A 16,111-nucleotide genomic window follows, 5' to 3' on the forward strand; every position below is an offset into this window, starting at 1 on the left:
TACAAAATCAACCATACTACCAATCAATATGGCTCACTCTCACATTACAGCAATATGTTTTTACTAAATACAAGGCATCACAACAACACTCACATCTCCAATTGCTATTACTGTAGAAGCTGCAACTTCTCAACACAACATCCTTCAAATATTACACAGTTAACAATGCCATTCTTACTTGTATGGGGGTAACTTCACAGCACCCAAGCTTGAAAAACACCCATTTTTCACACTCTTCAAAGTTGGTTTAGATAATAGCGAAGTTGAGAGACTGTAGCACAAGACCACATAGCAAATGTGAAAGCATATTGGCATATGGTCGTTATGCTCTCAGGCTATGTTTGCAAACCCAGCCTGTAACTCTCTTTAGAAAATGTATTGAGCAGTCTTGAAATGTATGCACTCTCTGCGTCTGCTCCAAAGGAGTTTCGTCCATAGATCTGAGCAAGTCCCTACCTGGTTTAAGTCCATTTCTAAACATGAAAATTCACGAATATGCACAACGCAATTCAAGTTTTAGACTTAGGTTTTATTGCTGGCCGCTTTCTGGTAACACTTGATCTTGCCGCAGTGGCCAGGACATCAGTTGCAGAATTTGTCAAGTTTCATTTTCGTTCCTACGTTGTTTGTTCCGCAGTGTCTAGATTTTCCTAGAGACTGGTTTCATCACTCCTGTACCAAACCCTTGGTGTGAGTCATAGCGCAGTTGACTGTCTAGGGGAGGAGCTTGCGAAGTGCCACCGAACTGTAAAGCGTGAATGGAAGAATTGGGTGTAAATAGTGAAAGAACTGAACCAGACGTCGTTTTGGTATGAAAAATGTCACAAATATGTCACAATGTTGCCAGTACCGAAGGGGAGCTGAGCGAAGTGTACAGAATCGCCGACGTGAACACTAGTACGGTGGCGGTGAGAAAGTCCACGAGGAGACGGCCACCACTGGAGTCTCTCTCCACCCGAGGCTCAATCCGCCAAATCCCGATGACAATGTGAAAGGCATTCGGTCCGAGGGTTTGTACAGGCCGAGCAGAAGTTGAGCTTGGTCGGCGGCGTACCTGCTCACAGTCACTGCTCGGAACCCAGCTTGAAGGAAGTGCGACTGCCAGGTCTCTGCTCTCACGTGGCGGATCTCGCGATCTACGTCCTCCAGAGCAATGATGCTCCTGATCTGGGTGCTAAAGCAGTGATTCTCAATGCGAAGTCGATCCAAGCTGTTTCTGAGGAGTGCCGCCTCCAAGGAATCGAACACAGCGCAGTAGTAGTGAAGGGCGTGAACGAAGCGAGGCATGAACGATGGCTCATTGTGGTTGGCGTCCACCTCGAGGACGGTCACCACCACAGGTTGGAGGCTGCGGATCTTGCCGAGGAGTTCGGTCAGCTTGCCCTCCTTTCGCAACAGCCTGTGCAACATATCAGAGCAGTTCACTGCAAGTGCCTCCTCTGCCCTTGGGGAGATCATCCCTTGATGAAAGCTTTCTACACTCTCCTCTAGGATGTAAAATTCGAAAGGTACGTGCATTGTTCGTGCAAACTCAGCCAGTCGGTTACCCGTCTTCTGGACAGTGGCTGCATCGGTCTGCACCGCTGTGAATTTGAGCTGGGGAGGACCACGGGGTAACATTGCGAGAGACTGAATAAACGATGGCCACTGCAACCCTTGTCGGATATTAAAATCGATAATGTGCACGCGAGGGTAGTTCGCCACACCCTCAAGCAAGGCTTGATTAGCAGTCAAGTGCGTGAATTTCTTGAAAGGAAGAATTTGGTAGTACGCCTGGTAAGCAATATCACATTCAAGGCTAGGGGAAGCTGCTGAATCTACCTCTGGTTCGGGGAATCTGACGCAACTACCGTGATGGGATGATTGCTTACGATTCATCTCGATTGTCAATCGTTCGAAGAGAGCTTCGGCAAAATAAAGCGCAATTCGTCGCATTGGTTCTCCCTCGGGATCATAGATGGATCTCAACCTGGCCAGCATTGGCCCCGCTGTGGCGCTCTGGCACATATCTACAGCTTCAGCACACGCCAACAAGAGGTGTACCATGTGTATTCCAGTCTCTTGATCTTGCGGTGTAACTCCAGGGTAAAGCGTCTGCCCGAAATGGTAAGGCAGTTGTGGCTGAGGTTGCTGCGTGGGTATTGCCAGTGATGTACTCCGGTTTTGCTGATCTCTAGCCTGAGTAATTGGTGCCTGCTTGTTAGGAGGGCCTTGATTCCCGCATTGAGGTGAAGCGTCGTGCTGAGAGCTTAAGAGCTTCCAAAGTTCGGGGGTAGGTACTACGGTGCTGTTTAGAAGCTGCGATCCTGTGATAGCGCCTGTGCCATCGATCATGGACATCAGCGTCGCTCCCTGGGCTTTTACGTTCCTGCATTGCTGGAAGGCCCTTTGATTTGATGAAGTACTTGTGTCGAAGAAACCCGTTTGCTGATTTCCTGCCGTCTCCGACATCGTTAATTGTGCTTGGGAAATGAGCTTAAACGGCTGCGCGACGTAATGATGATGGCTGGAAGGTAAGTTGTTGCAAATCCTCTCCATTGTTCCGGGATTTTTGTGAAAATCTAGACCCGTTTTTGAACAGTAGTATTGTTGAGCGTTCAAATCCAGTCTTTCCGGTTGCTTATGAAACCAATCTGGGACTGGATCCATATCTGAAGCCGAGTGGTCCGAGCCTCTCGTAAGGCTCATCCATGTCATGACATCTTGATCCATTAGCATGTTGCTCGTTTCAGGTGTGGCGCTTTGCATAGGATGAGCAGAATCTTGTTCATCGCTCAGTAACTGGTCCGCGACGGTTTGGAGAGCTTTACTAATGCCGTCGCTGACTGAATTCATGCTGTGCTGTGAGGATAACGAAACTGAACAGCTTGATGGCAGATCAAGCACCGAGGTGGGCTCCTTGGACATTGCAAGAGCGGTACTGTGCTGATTCCCCGACTTTCCGGAATCAAGCCTCTTCGAATCGACGGCGGACGACATCGAATTTTGCCCCTCGTGTTCTGCGACCTTGAAGAATTTTGTAGCATCGCCTAATCTCCAGTGTTGATTAAGCTCCAACCAAGATGAGATCCCTAAGTATGTTTGAAGATCAGGGACTGTAGCAAACTTAACTGTATTTGTGTCTGAATGGGGTCTATAGTGTGTGATCTCTGCCATATTGAAAATAGTGCCAGGGTACGTGAAGAACAACAGATGCCCAACTGATCAATTAGCAAACACTAAACTGTGTACCTGCATTAATTAAAATCTTGTTAAAGTTAGATCATTACCACACGAATCTATCAAATCAGGAAGATTGAACAGTATTCTTAGTTTAAATCATCACAATCTGAAGTGCATTTCTAAAAGTAGATATGTCTCTATTCATCAACGCGAATGTACAATGATTGACTTTTATCTCTAAAAACTTTTACTTCGAAGGAAAGCCCAAAATTGAGCTAGCGATTTTCAACAACAAAGTCTTCGCAACTCTGTAAAAGATTCGTTACGCGTCTAAACATCCAGTTCTTCAAAATTACACTAGATTAGTGTTACAAGAGGGGAGTTGAATTTTTCTGGACCCTCCCAGCTGTGATCACCAACCGTTAAGAAAACTGTAACAAATAAACATGCCTAAGTTCAGTTTCTATCAAGGGATGTTCATTTGAAAGGTTTAACTGGTGAATGCCGAAAAATCTTAAGAGTAAAATCTTGAAGGACCTCAAGAACAATCGGATACTACGTAACGGCTCTGTGCTAAAAGTGGTCACAATGGTTTTCACCTTCTGTGCGGCTCAATTAATAAAATGAGACCACCGAATCATTATGTTACGGGTCAAGTCGGTAGGAAATAACAGATGACAGTAGAGATAAAAGACACAAACCCAGCGATGTGAAAATTTCAGTGCCGCGATCATGACGAAGTTGGCTGCAATGACTAACCTGGAGGAATCTTCTCTCTTGTTGCTTCGTCGTTACTCTGTTGGTAGCGACTGTTGAACATGAATCAAGCAGTGATTGCTCGGTACATGAAATCCTTCATTTCTGTTGACTCGTGACAACCAACCGATACACTGAACTTTGTACTTAGCACCCACCACATTGATCAGAATTTCTTCAACACTTACGCCTACAACAGTGTCTAAGATGTATTCATGTATCCTACTGAACACTACCTCTGGAATTCTGGAAATCCCTCACAGTTGGAACTCCTTCAACAGCCATAAAACCACCACTTGGCCAACTTCATAGCTGGAGTTCCAAACCAGCGCCTACGTCTATCGAAAATCCAACATATATACTAATGCACACTTCGAGGCTGCCAGACCTTTGGACCAAGTCTACTCGCACCAGGGATACTGGTTTGCTGCATCAGAATCACCAAATTTTCAAACCAGGACGACTTGGTCGAGAGAACACGTACGAGATACCAAAACCGCTACTTTGGAAGGTCCTCTGAACACGCGACCACTGTGTTGATAGTGAAGAACCGTATCTGAGACAAAGTGGTACTGCAAGTAATGAATCGATTCTACCAGAAGCTATTACACAAGCCGAACAATGTCGCTTCTGCGAGGAAGACTAGTGCAGTCTGTCAATCCAGTTAAGTGGTGCGGCTTCTCGACGGAGAGATGAGCCAGCTTCTCGTCTTCTAGACCGAATCCCACCCTGTCCTTCACTTCGGCGTTTTAGACGGGCGTATTGGAACGTAGGAGCATCAGCGGCGCAGCTACTCTGACACAAATTGCCCTGTGCAGCCAAATCCCCCCCCCCAAATTTATCCTCCTTTTTCTAATTATACAACTTCTGTCTGAGTTGTTTCCGCAATCTACATCCATTAGTAGAGTCCCGACCAAATGCCTGATGCACCCCGACACAGATTCATTCAGCAGCGTCCTTCTAGAATCAAAATAAAGAACCTCCAGCCTGGCTCACAACTAACGATCCACATTACTTCAACAATTTGCTTCCTACTTCATCAAGGAACCAGATAAATCAGCAGACTTGGGGCCAATCGGGGGGGCTCGGAGGGGCAGGTAGCAGGTGAAAGATAGCAAGACCTTGAAGTCGTCGTCGTCGTCGCCGTCTGCAGGTTAGATTTATGTCGATCATAGGCAATCGAAGATGCTTCTGTCAGCGACAAACCCCCACGATTTGCCTTGCGACTTGGGAAGCTCTCCCATTAGTCATACCTGGTCACGCGGGCTGAAGTCCCAGGCCGCTGAATCAGTATTCCACGGAAGGGTCTCGGCACCCAACTTGCGGCACGACTATTTTTATGCGGCACCAGTCAAAGTCATGATGCATTCTCGAATGCTTCTCGAACTTCCGCAGGGGAAAGCTTAAACTCAGGAATCCGTTGTTTTTTTGTTTTAGTTTTTTGTGATTTGTTTTTCTTCTTTTTCTCATCAGCGATTGATTGATTGATTGCGGCTCCGTAGAAGCAGCACTAGGGTATGCCACGATCCCTGCCACCGCTCTTGTCTTGTTGTTGTGATCCCCCGCAGATCAGCAACTCCAATCATTCGCAGCGAGAAACCGGACTCCGCACAGATTCCCTCGGGGACTCATTTGCGGTGCACACACTGTAGCGATCGATGCAACCTCCCTGCGTCGACCTCAGCCCAGTTGCTGTTGTTGCTACTGTTGGGTGATGCCATGAAGGGCCAGTTGTTCTTTTTGTTTTTGTTTCCTTTTTCGAATGCATAGATTATACATATATATATATATATATATACACATGTGTATCTTGATACAGAAGAGAATAAAATACGGAGAAGAAGAAGGTGCTACCCCTTTGCAATTCTAAAGGAATATATAGACGAGTGCTGTACTACCTAAAAATATCACTTATGGCATTGATGGTGAATTGAGTTTGAGGTTGGGTATCAAGGGTTCTACAAGTATGTACCAAATATTAGCAATCAATAATATGTATATATATATATATATATATATATGACAGAAATGTGATGCATCCATTGCATTAATTAGGGGAATAAAAACAAAATAAGATGATATAAGTTTTTCTATTTTCTTTTCAAAGTTTTAGTTGAATTCATGTCCTTTAGAAGTACTTCTTTTACTAGTCAAGTCATATCCCATCTTTTCAATACACAATTTTAGAATGCATTTATGTATAATTTTTTATATATTTTACATCTATATTTTAGAAATTAGATTAAATATTTTTTTGTACTTTGATGTTGCTATATGTCTCATTTTCAAAATTTCGACAATTTTTTTTAATTTTTTTATCAATAGTAGAGTTTGTAAATTAATCTAATTTTATGTCAATTGCAATCAATAAAGATTCATTTTATATTCCATGTGTCTCTTCTTAAGCTTTATAATACAATTGACAAACTAGAAAGAAAGCAATTACCACCACCACCTATTGAAATAGATTACAATTAAGAATTCGAAGTAGAAGAAGTCTTAGATTCTAGAGGTTACAAAATTAAACTAAGATCCAAGTGTAATATTTTCAAATCCATGTGAAAGGTATGTCAAAATTTTGCAAATTTTTTATAACTTATTTTTGTTTCTTATCAACAACATCCATCAAAACTAAAAACCAATTATATGCAATAAGATAGTTTAAATAAAGAAGAAATAAGATCAAGAATCAACTTATATAATATAACATGTTGCAAGAATCAACTTTTATAATATGGAGAATCAACAAGCAATAAATTTATTTTAAGAACCTTGATTTTATTTCCAATATTATAAAGATTGAAACAACCTAAATACTTCATTAAACAATTTTACAATAAATAAAGAACTTAGATTGTTTTAACCTTCATAATATTGGAATGGAAGTAATGATTGTCAAAGGAGACATATCCTTCTTCAAATAGATAGTAAGATATAATATGTATGGTACTACAATTTTAGAAGAAATAATTGATGTTTATTGATACTAGTAGAGGAAGCTACTAAACTTGATGGAATCAAAGATTAGTTGGTTGAAGATAGTTAGTTATAAGGGCCTAAAAAATGATTAAATAAGTGGGTGGTCTTTTTGTCCTTATATGGAATATTATTAATAAAAAAATAAAGATTTATCCATTTTAAAATAATTTATATTATGTAAAATATTATATAAAATATAGGATTGATATATGATATTTAATATTATGTAAAAGATAGAACTCATCTATGGTTGTTTTTATGCTTATTAGAAAATAATATTTTCTTCTAAATGTCTTATTTTAATGACAATAATAGATAAATTTTTCAGAAGGATTTATTAATTTGGTAAAAAACAATCACCTAGTATCAAATTAACCAATTTTTTTTGACAGTAGAAGATGTTGAAAGTCAATAAAAACGGTTCTGTGAGATCTAACAAATTTATGTACATTCATTTCACCGAGTAGCTCCAAGCATTTTGGATGATTTTTCAACCAATTGGATGGAATCGGTGAATGACTTCAAACATTCCCCGTTCATGATGTGAAAACGAAAATTCCGACGTGGAAATCGAAATGGGAGTCGGAATCACAACCGCGCACGGCCATAGGCTACACCCGCGAGGAGTCAAGTCCGGCGCCACAAGATCCAAACGAGCCGCAGTGGTGCGTCGTCGTCGTAGATATCATTTCTTTGCATGGCTCAATTGCTCCACTGCTCCATAGCCTCTCCTTCATTGCTATCCTTCCTTGCTCGTGCCGCTTCACTGGCCTCTGTCTGTCATCAGGCGACGGAGAAGACGACACTCAAGGCTCGTTTTCTATTCTCCAACTCTCGAAAGCATTATTGATTATGCATTTTGTGAGTGCCGTACCTTTTTGTGTTTGGCTGCAGGAGCACCAGGAACCTTTTGACGAGCTGGACTCGCGCTTGCAGCCCACGGCCACTTCGTGTTCTGTATGTAGATCTGGTTTTTATTGAGAATAAATAAAAAGACTCAGATGCTTCGACCTCTTCTCACACGAATGTTACAAGAAGAGAACTTTGTGTTTATCACGTAAGGATCAGAGAGTGCATAAAAGATGCACAAAGGTGCGTGCAGGTTTTAAAGGAGTGTGTGTCCTAACAACCTTGTATCGTTCAGTTAAGCATCTTGACCATTGTTTGCTTAAATGAATTGATCGTGTATCTAAAACACTCAAGTGGCCAGCTCTTCCTAGCTGGAGAGCATGTTTTCAACAGTTTTCTTAAGCAAGTTATCCGTGTCCTTGTTTGGAATAGGGCGATCTTCATGTTCGCGTTCTTGAGGATTATGTGAATTTGTACTTGTTCGCTCTTTTTCCCTTGCCGTATCGCACGGATTCCACTCGCGGTATATCATTGCAAACTAAGCGTGTCTGTTATATGATTTTATTCTCTTCTTTCGTTGATATATCTCTGTTGCAACCTTCTTGTATTTGATTGATTGTCGAATACTTGTTAATTCGCTGACGATGATGGTCCACTCAGGGAGTGCGTGACGCTTCATTGATAGCCATGGTAGAGCACCCTGGCGAGACTCATACTGTGACCTGTACGAGGCTCACTTTAGTAGTTGGACGTCATATTTTTGTTCGATGCAAGTGGTTTAATGCCAGCGTCTGTGTCACAGCTCTGGAATTCCCACATTCTTGGTCATGCAACGATAAGTGCTTCCAATTCCCCTTTCATTCATCAACATTAAAGTATTTGGCTAATTCGGAAGGAATGGGTCACTGCTAGTGCACAAGGGACTGACAGAGGCATGCGAAGCTTGAGGATTAGTTTTAGTCCGAGTCATGCCAGCAACAAGTTCCGTACTCCTGACGATTGATCTGTGTGTGAATTGTGTATGAGAAAACTAGTAGTGAGTCAAAAGGATGCTGAAGGAAGAGCATGTAGGTGGGATGTTCAAATCGAAGAGTATTTCATTCATTTGCGCCAATATTTGGAGGAAGATATGTCTGGCTCCAAAGGAAGATATTCATTTACGTCACTTCAAAGTGGGTCGATGCGGGTATAAATCTCCCTCATTTTCCCTCACTAATCTGTCTGCATCTGGTTTTCCGTTGCGCACGCAGCTTCCTCGTCATTTTTTGGATCACGTGGCTGTAATAGAATTTTTTTGAGCTGGAAATATACGTAATTTTTTTTAACATACTGTACTTTATTTTTCCTTTGCACAAAAATCATATGCGATATGAGGTTAAAACGTGTCTCCCACCGAGTTGGCAGAGGAGACTAATCAGTTGTCCTGTTTGAGAGGATTCAACATCTTTTTTATGATGTCTGCCGTAGCAGTTGTCTTGGAGGACTACTATTGGTGTAAGATATGACGAACCAAGGGTAAATCTAAAACTGCATTTAGATAACAACGCAATGGCACTAGTTCCGAGGTTTCTAGAAGCTTTGATGGACTCAACTCTTAAGCCACAGGTATGTTGTGCTGCTTATAAACAATTCCCATTCTCAATGGGTACGGAATACCTTAAGTTTCCCTGCACAAAGAGTGGCCAGATAGGTTTTGGTTTTAAAGTTGATTATGGGATGTGGAGGAAGGAACACCTTAGCTCATATACGAAAGCAGTAAATGTCTGCTACGCAGTTATAGTACCAGCCATCTGTGAGAACAGGGAGTGTGCTACTTATAGAAGAAATGGGAATTTCCACTCACAATAAACTACCCGACTAGTTGTGTTGTACGCAGAAGCTTTTGGCGAAGCACTAGAACAAAAAGTCTCGTCAACTGGCTATGCAGTTCTCAACTCCTGAGACAGCCAAGAGAATTTGCATTGCACACGTACCACTAGGAAGAGAGAGAATATGTGAAGGATTGGACAGTTTTGTCTGTGAATCCGAATTTCGACATACCAATGCGAGCCACGAGCCTGTCTCTGGTTTTAGTAACCCCACTCATTCATCGAATTTGAACACTCTGGAGATCAGAGCGTGTCATCACGAGGTCTGGGCTCCTGGTCTGAAGAGGTCGTCCAAACCTCCAAATTCTGGAAATCCGCACCCTCTGAAAGCAGACTAGGGCAGGTACAGCCTGAAGTGCAGAGGCTGACACAACTCTGCTCGACAATTAGAAGAATGAATTTTGAGCTCCCTTCCTTAATAAGCAGGTCTTCTCCATCTGCATTGCACAAAAGCCTACAGAAGGCAACGACTTGTGACAAGGAGGTCATTGTGAATGAATCAAGGAAACTAGTAATGGAGACCTCTGATGTAAATGATTGGAAGGCAACTCCTCGTCGACAGCCAACTGAACAAGCGGATAATGGAAGCACTGGACCTGCAGGTGCAAACAGGCATGACAATGAAAATCAACTGCGAGAAGGAATCATCGTGCTCACTGATGACGAAGACGAGGACAATCACAGAAATTACGAAGAAGAATTGCCGGACCAAAGAACTACAAGTCCTATGGAAGGAATCTCAGATAAATTCGAAATAGGAATTACGGTTGGATCAGTAAGTCCAGGACTTGCTCGAGACAGGATGACATATGTTCATAAACCGAGGATTATGGTTGACTGTTCCGAAGACTGGAAGCTCTTCTCCCAGCCAGACGACAGAGAATTACCCAACGTGAATGTGTCGAAAGTGAAAGAAGAGCACAATAGATCGAAGCTAGATGTAGAAGATGCTAGTTGGCAAATTGGATTAAGGAAGCAGATGGAAAGGGACGGTCATCTTGATGCTCCAACCGATGATGAAGGAAGATTTAGCAAACTAAATGAACCACTATTGCAAGAACATGTTTCAACACCCGTAGATGAGTTTTCAAGTTACAAAAACAGACCAGATGCACGGGTATGTGTGTCAGCAAGCACAAATGCTTGTGTAAAGGTGGAGAGCGAGTTCCAATTCGAACAGAAATCACTTAATTGCACTGAGGATTATAGCGTCGATCGCTACGAGAAGCCTGGAAGCACTTTCAAGTATGGAAGCAGGCATGCTTGATTAAAGAATCCTTCAATATTCCTTCCATGATCTTACATAAACTAGGATTTTCCAGCATCTTCAAAGTTTTATGGAAAGTTGATAACTGAGGGTAACCGTTAAGAGTCTAGCAATAGTGAAATAGAGTTCCGAAATATGCTGCAAGCATTGATAAAATAACTCTTTAGTTTCACAAATTTTCAGTATTTGGCCGCATACTGCTACTAATCTTGTTATTGTTGAATCCGATGGGGATAGATCCCAGTGGAATTCAGTTAAGCATGGTGGGAATCATCGCAAGGAGAAGCCTGTCGGTGATTTCTACTATGAAAGCCGGTATGTTAGATTCAGTTTAATAATCTGTACTCGAATTCATATAAGCTGTGCTCGCATACAAGTTTTCGGGTAATGTTCCGTGAGATTTGTGTAAAACTTTTTGTTCAAATATCACACTGTATCACACTTTACTATTACATGCTATTCTAAACTTACATGCAGCGTTCTTTTTTGGTACTGAGTGTTGAATAGATCAAAACAATGGAACAACTGTATATCAGAAGCTATAGATGATGTCTCCTCTTGGGAAGTGCGGAGAGATGGTAAAGACTCTACGAAGGAAGGACCGTGTCAATTCGAAAATCAACAGACAGATACCTATGCGGTGAGTATAAATTTATTAAATGATTTAAAACACTTTAAAATCCCACCTCATTCAAGAAGTTGAAATGGGATATTGATTTGCTTGATAATCCACGAAGCAATTCTTAAATGTAGCTTCAATCACACCAGGACCACAATAACAACTATTCTCCAAGTGTAGGAAACGTCAGTTTTCAGCCACGAGAAGATTCAGCTTGGAATGTGGTTGAGGAACCGGAGGCAAGTTTACACCACAGAGGTGGTAAAGAAAAAGAAAAAAAATCGTCTGAAAATGATCCATAGTCTTAAACAAACAAAGTGAAGACAGGTTTCACTCCAGGGGACTATGTCGTAAGTATCAGCAGTGCGAATGAGAATGTATTTGAGCCTCGAGTGTGTGACTCAACAATTGAAATGCAGACCAAACGGTTGAAGAGTGATAAAGTGAAAATAGATAAAGGAGCCGAAGTGCAAAAATTATCTGGCAGGAGTGGAAGTCCTCCCCGCACCAAATCTCAATTACGTCCCAAGCTGACGAAACGCGCAAAAAAGAAGTCACGTGTTAACCAATACGAGCTCCGCTCTTATTCCATTCCTTGATATTACTATTTTTTTTTTGTTCAGGCCTCGACAGTTTCTTTGTGACAGGTGTGAATGTATGCAACGACGGGAAGAGAATCTCCGACAAACCTGTGTCTAGATATACTGGTTCCAAGGGTCGCATTTTGAAGGAACATGCAGCAAGTCATGTAGGAGGGCCTAAGCAAAGTAATCGTCAGGAACACTCGCCGCACCTTGTTAAGTACACGATGAAAAAGCAGGAACAGGTAGATGTAAATCAAGCATTGTTAAGGGATGTTCCTGATTCTGATTACTACTGCTTTGACAACGACAGGAGCAAGGGAAATATCAAACCAAACCAGGTGCATTCAACTTGTCCTTGTTTTGATTCCCCTCTGCAACACATGTTCTTTTCAGACATTTACGAACAGTGACGAAGTTTAGTAGCTTGATCCTAGGTAAGGCTGTCGAAATCATGTATGTTTCCGATGCAAGATATGGTCTCTGTATGATGAAGTCGATACAATGCCACGTACATTGATTCGAGTGAAGGAAGTGAACACAAATGGACTCTTCCGTGTTACGGCAAGCTTGATGCGCCCGCATAATTCGTCGTCAGAGAAAAGTGAACGAGTAAGAGGTTTTTTCATCTATTTGTAAAATGCTTGCCATGGAAATTCTTGATTTATTCAGTTGACATGAGAAAAGCTGTTCCAGTAAAAGCAACCTTGCATTTACGCTTTCACAGAATATAGGGTACCCAAGAAGTAGTGGGTATTTTGAAAAACTGGAGGAAACTACGATTGTGAAGACTTTAAATTGCTTTTCGCACAAGATGGAGTACACCCTGAAGAGTGCTAATGTAATAGAAATCTTTCCTCAAGTAGGAGAAATTTGGGCGCTTCATCAGAATCAAGACTCAAAGCCATCTCGCTTGGAGCATGACAGACAGAGAATAGCAAACGAAGAGCCTGAGTTCGGTCTAGCGGTTATTTTATCAATATGCTGCAGGTGGCGAGCACCTGATATTGTAGTGCTCAGGAAGCGCCCAGGATTTCGAACATTATGGGAGCCTGGTTACGAGCCAGGAGCATTGCCCCCTACATACTTCGATCGATTTTCTCATAAGGTGCCTGCGTATAAGTTGACCGAGCAGGATTATCCAGATTTGACTGGAACAGATTGTTGGGATGTAGATGCAGCTGCTCTACCCGAATGTCTGAGCAACGTCACTGAAACAACTTTCTGATGACTTCTCTCCGATAGTCTGCCAAGGCTGTGGAAGCAGTTACTTTCAAGTAATTTCATGTGGAGAATTTGAACGTAATGTTCCTCCAAACCACCAATGTGAATTGTTTCAATAGATCTTTTGCACCATTTATTTACAAGCCCCACTAGAATAGTTCAAAGTTGTCTTTTATAACTTCTGGCTATAGAAAGTACACCCCCAAACTAGGCATCAAAGACTAGGAATCAGAGAAGAAGAAAATTTGGCACCATTGTACATATGATTGTGTAATAATTGTGTAATAAAGTGTAATAATTCCTATTGTACCTTTTTAATTGAAAATCTATTTTAAGGAAGATGAATAGTGTAAATGAAAGTATAATCTCCAAGATAGCCTAATAATAGATGAGTAGCTCAAACCAAAGTAAAATCTATAGAAAGAAAAATAATTAATTAAGGTCAGTGAAGTAGCCAATGTTATTATAACTATACGATGTAGCAAAATAAATTCAATATACTAAAAAGGTCAAAACCCACCATCATCCTAAAGAATCAAATCCAAGTTTCTTACATCATAATGTAATATTTATACCATGTAATATAGCTTTTATGGTACATGCTATGCTCATGAAAGATTTGAATATTTATATAAAAAAATTGGTGTTATTTATCCAAATCCAACTCTTACAAATGATAAACCACAAAATGGTTTTTATTTGTAAGTTGAATTTGGAGGTTGTTCTATAAACTCATGTTTATAATATCACTACTCTTAATGTTAATTTTTGCTTGTAATATATATAGTATGTATATATATATAGATATTGTAAATAGAAGAGATGTAGGAGATTGCCATCTTAAAAAAAACAAACATAAGCAAAATTTAAGTGAACTAAGATCTCAAAATTGGGTTTTTAAGGTTAGTGAGAGTTCCTCATATTTTTAAAAAATTCCGAGTTGGATTAGATTAATTTCTTTTTTTCTGATATTTCACTAATTTTTTTATATTCTTGCAAATTTTGAGAAAAACTTTACAATTCAACAACAAGATGTTGGAGCTAGAAGTTTTGCTTTGAGGTTGGAGAAGAAAGATGACCTACACCTAAGTAGATTAGAGCATTATTTTTCAATCTATAAGTTAGATCTTCTTTAAAATTTGCATGCTTATTTTCAATTAGTAACTTGAGTCAAATAAAAAAATTGAATTAAGTCCAATAGTTGATATTATAATGATTAAGGTTTGAAATCTATTGAGATTTAATGTAGGCCTTGATTAGGATTTGTTAGAATTTACTTGAGATTTGATTAGGATTTTAAGGATTTTCTTAAGAACCTATCAAGATTTAATTAGGATTTGGTTATGATTTTTTTAGAAATTGTTGTGATTTTTTCAGTATTTTTTTATATTTCTTTAAGTTTTAATTAGGATTTTCTTTTAGGATTTTTTAAATTTTATTTGAAATTAAATATAGTGTGATAAGATTTTTTAGATTGTTTAAAATTGCCAAGATGATTCTAAACACCTTATGCATTATTATTTTGGATTGAAAATTCAAATATAAGGTAAGATCATAATCTTCCACATCCAAATGTATAAAGCATTCTAAAGCTAAATTTCACATAGCATTACAACAACAACAACAACAACAATAGTAGTAGTAGTAGCAATAATTTCCAAATCAGGATGCCACTACCAAAGTCCAATAGAAAAAGAAAAGTGGGAGAGGAGGTGGAGTAGCATTAATATGGGCATTGGCATTAATATCAATTTTTTTTTCTCATGTATAAATTTTATTTATTCTTTTGTTAAAATTTAATACTAATTTTAATATGTGATTTTTCCAAATTTGGAGTGTAAATATATTTGATTAAATTATCAAAAACAAATTATAGAATGTTCAATAATAAACAATTTAAATATATCTCAGAATCAAGTCAAATACAAGTATTGTTGGTACAACATGTACTACAATTTGTACACTAAAACTCTTTGTTGATATTGAACTTAAAAAATAAGCTTAATGTAGAATTTTTTTAATTTCATCAGTACAGATTTTCCAAAAGTGTAATTCAAATAAGTATTATTGTTTTCAAAAATCAACATTTCAAGGGCATAATGAGACACAAATTTTTAAAATACAGTAATCCCTCATTGATTCACTACTCTAGATGTTGAATATGCCTTGGATATTTACATTTTGATTGAATATTGGAGATTATTAGTCTTTGAGGAATTGGTTTAGAAAGGAAACATTATGTAAACATAATTTCTTCTTTCTAGGGATAAATTATACTTCAAGGATAGAAGTATGTAAGGAAGTACAGAATAGAAAGATATGAATTATGATTGTATAAATAATAAATGATATTTTTGAATAAAATTAAATAGTATATGTATATGGATGGAATTCTGAAAGTTCTTATGGAAGAAAAACTAAAAGACATTGAAAAACCAAAAAAATAAAAGTTACAACAAATCCATATTTGCACAAGCTAAACACAATCTTTCAAATGTTCTAACACTTTTTTTGTCAATTTATTACAAACAGCATATTTTTACCTTATTACATTTGTAATTGAAATTATAGACACACAAGTTAGGTTGCCTTCAATGTTGTCTTTTTTGTTTTATTTATTTATTTATTTATTTTTATTAAGTTTTTCTTCACGAATAAATGACAGAATTTTTTAAATAAATCAATCAATCAAGATTATATTATGAATAATTATGGATATATTTGTATTGAAAAAAAATTAAAATTTTTTATTTTTTTGTAATTATACATGAATACTCACGTATAGAAACACATTGAAAGAATTATA

The 16,111-nt window shown here is 39.2% G+C and overlaps 3 protein-coding genes across 19 annotated transcripts; 2 read left to right on the forward strand and 1 right to left on the reverse strand.

Moving 5' to 3' along the window:
- Positions 1-508: 508 nt before the first annotated feature.
- LOC112273648 (GRAS family protein RAM1) lies at positions 509-5,321 on the reverse strand. The gene is made up of 2 exons (XM_024502662.3): positions 3,922-5,321; positions 509-3,231 (listed from the first exon to the last, which is right to left on the reverse strand). Exon 2 carries the CDS (start codon positions 3,154-3,156, stop codon positions 895-897), a length of 2,262 nt encoding a protein of 753 aa, XP_024358430.1. The 5' UTR covers positions 3,157-3,231; positions 3,922-5,321; the 3' UTR covers positions 509-894.
- Positions 5,322-7,551: 2,230 nt separating this feature from the next.
- LOC112272661 (uncharacterized) lies at positions 7,552-12,316 on the forward strand. 17 transcript variants are annotated; one of them, XM_090246815.1, is made up of 8 exons: positions 7,552-8,269; positions 8,407-8,932; positions 9,217-9,351; positions 9,608-10,871; positions 11,119-11,196; positions 11,389-11,521; positions 11,650-11,850; positions 12,134-12,316. In XM_090246815.1, the coding sequence occupies exons 4-7, from the start codon at positions 10,009-10,011 to the stop codon at positions 11,800-11,802; spliced, it is 1,227 nt and encodes a 408-aa protein (XP_090102941.1). In that variant the 5' UTR covers positions 7,552-8,269; positions 8,407-8,932; positions 9,217-9,351; positions 9,608-10,008; the 3' UTR covers positions 11,803-11,850; positions 12,134-12,316. The 17 variants fall into 17 exon arrangements, 16 of the variants coding, with proteins under 16 accessions (XP_090102941.1, XP_090102943.1, XP_090102948.1 ...); XM_090246817.1 differs by having other exon boundaries at positions 12,148-12,316; XM_090246822.1 differs by having other exon boundaries at positions 11,681-11,850.
- A 245-nt stretch (positions 12,317-12,561) lies between these two features.
- Positions 12,562-13,630, forward strand: LOC112272698 (uncharacterized). The gene is made up of 2 exons (XM_073530524.2): positions 12,562-12,693; positions 12,809-13,630. Exons 1-2 carry the CDS (start codon positions 12,586-12,588, stop codon positions 13,307-13,309), a joined length of 609 nt encoding a protein of 202 aa, XP_073386625.1. The 5' UTR covers positions 12,562-12,585; the 3' UTR covers positions 13,310-13,630.
- Positions 13,631-16,111: the final 2,481 nt, after the last annotated feature.

Source organism: Physcomitrium patens, chromosome 2, assembly GCF_059467195.1.
Source record: "Physcomitrium patens ecotype Gransden chromosome 2, ASM5946719v1, whole genome shotgun sequence".
Taxonomy (NCBI): Eukaryota; Viridiplantae; Streptophyta; class Bryopsida; order Funariales; family Funariaceae; genus Physcomitrium; species Physcomitrium patens.

Coding starts and splice junctions, on each gene's coding strand:
- LOC112273648 (XM_024502662.3), bottom strand. CDS start 3,156: ATGGCAGAGATCACACACTATAGACCCCATTCAGACACAAATACAGTT.
- LOC112272661 (XM_073530471.2), top strand. CDS start 10,009: ATGAATTTTGAGCTCCCTTCCTTAATAAGCAGGTCTTCTCCATCTGCA. Junction 10,872..11,118: donor ACTTTCAAGTATGGAAGCAG/GCATGCTTGATT, acceptor CGATGGGGATAG/ATCCCAGTGGAATTCAGTTA. Junction 11,522..11,919: donor AACAGACAGATACCTATGCG/GTGAGTATAAAT, acceptor ATTGAAATGCAG/ACCAAACGGTTGAAGAGTGA.
- LOC112272698 (XM_073530524.2), top strand. CDS start 12,586: ATGCCACGTACATTGATTCGAGTGAAGGAAGTGAACACAAATGGACTC. Junction 12,694..12,808: donor CGTCAGAGAAAAGTGAACGA/GTAAGAGGTTTT, acceptor ACGCTTTCACAG/AATATAGGGTACCCAAGAAG.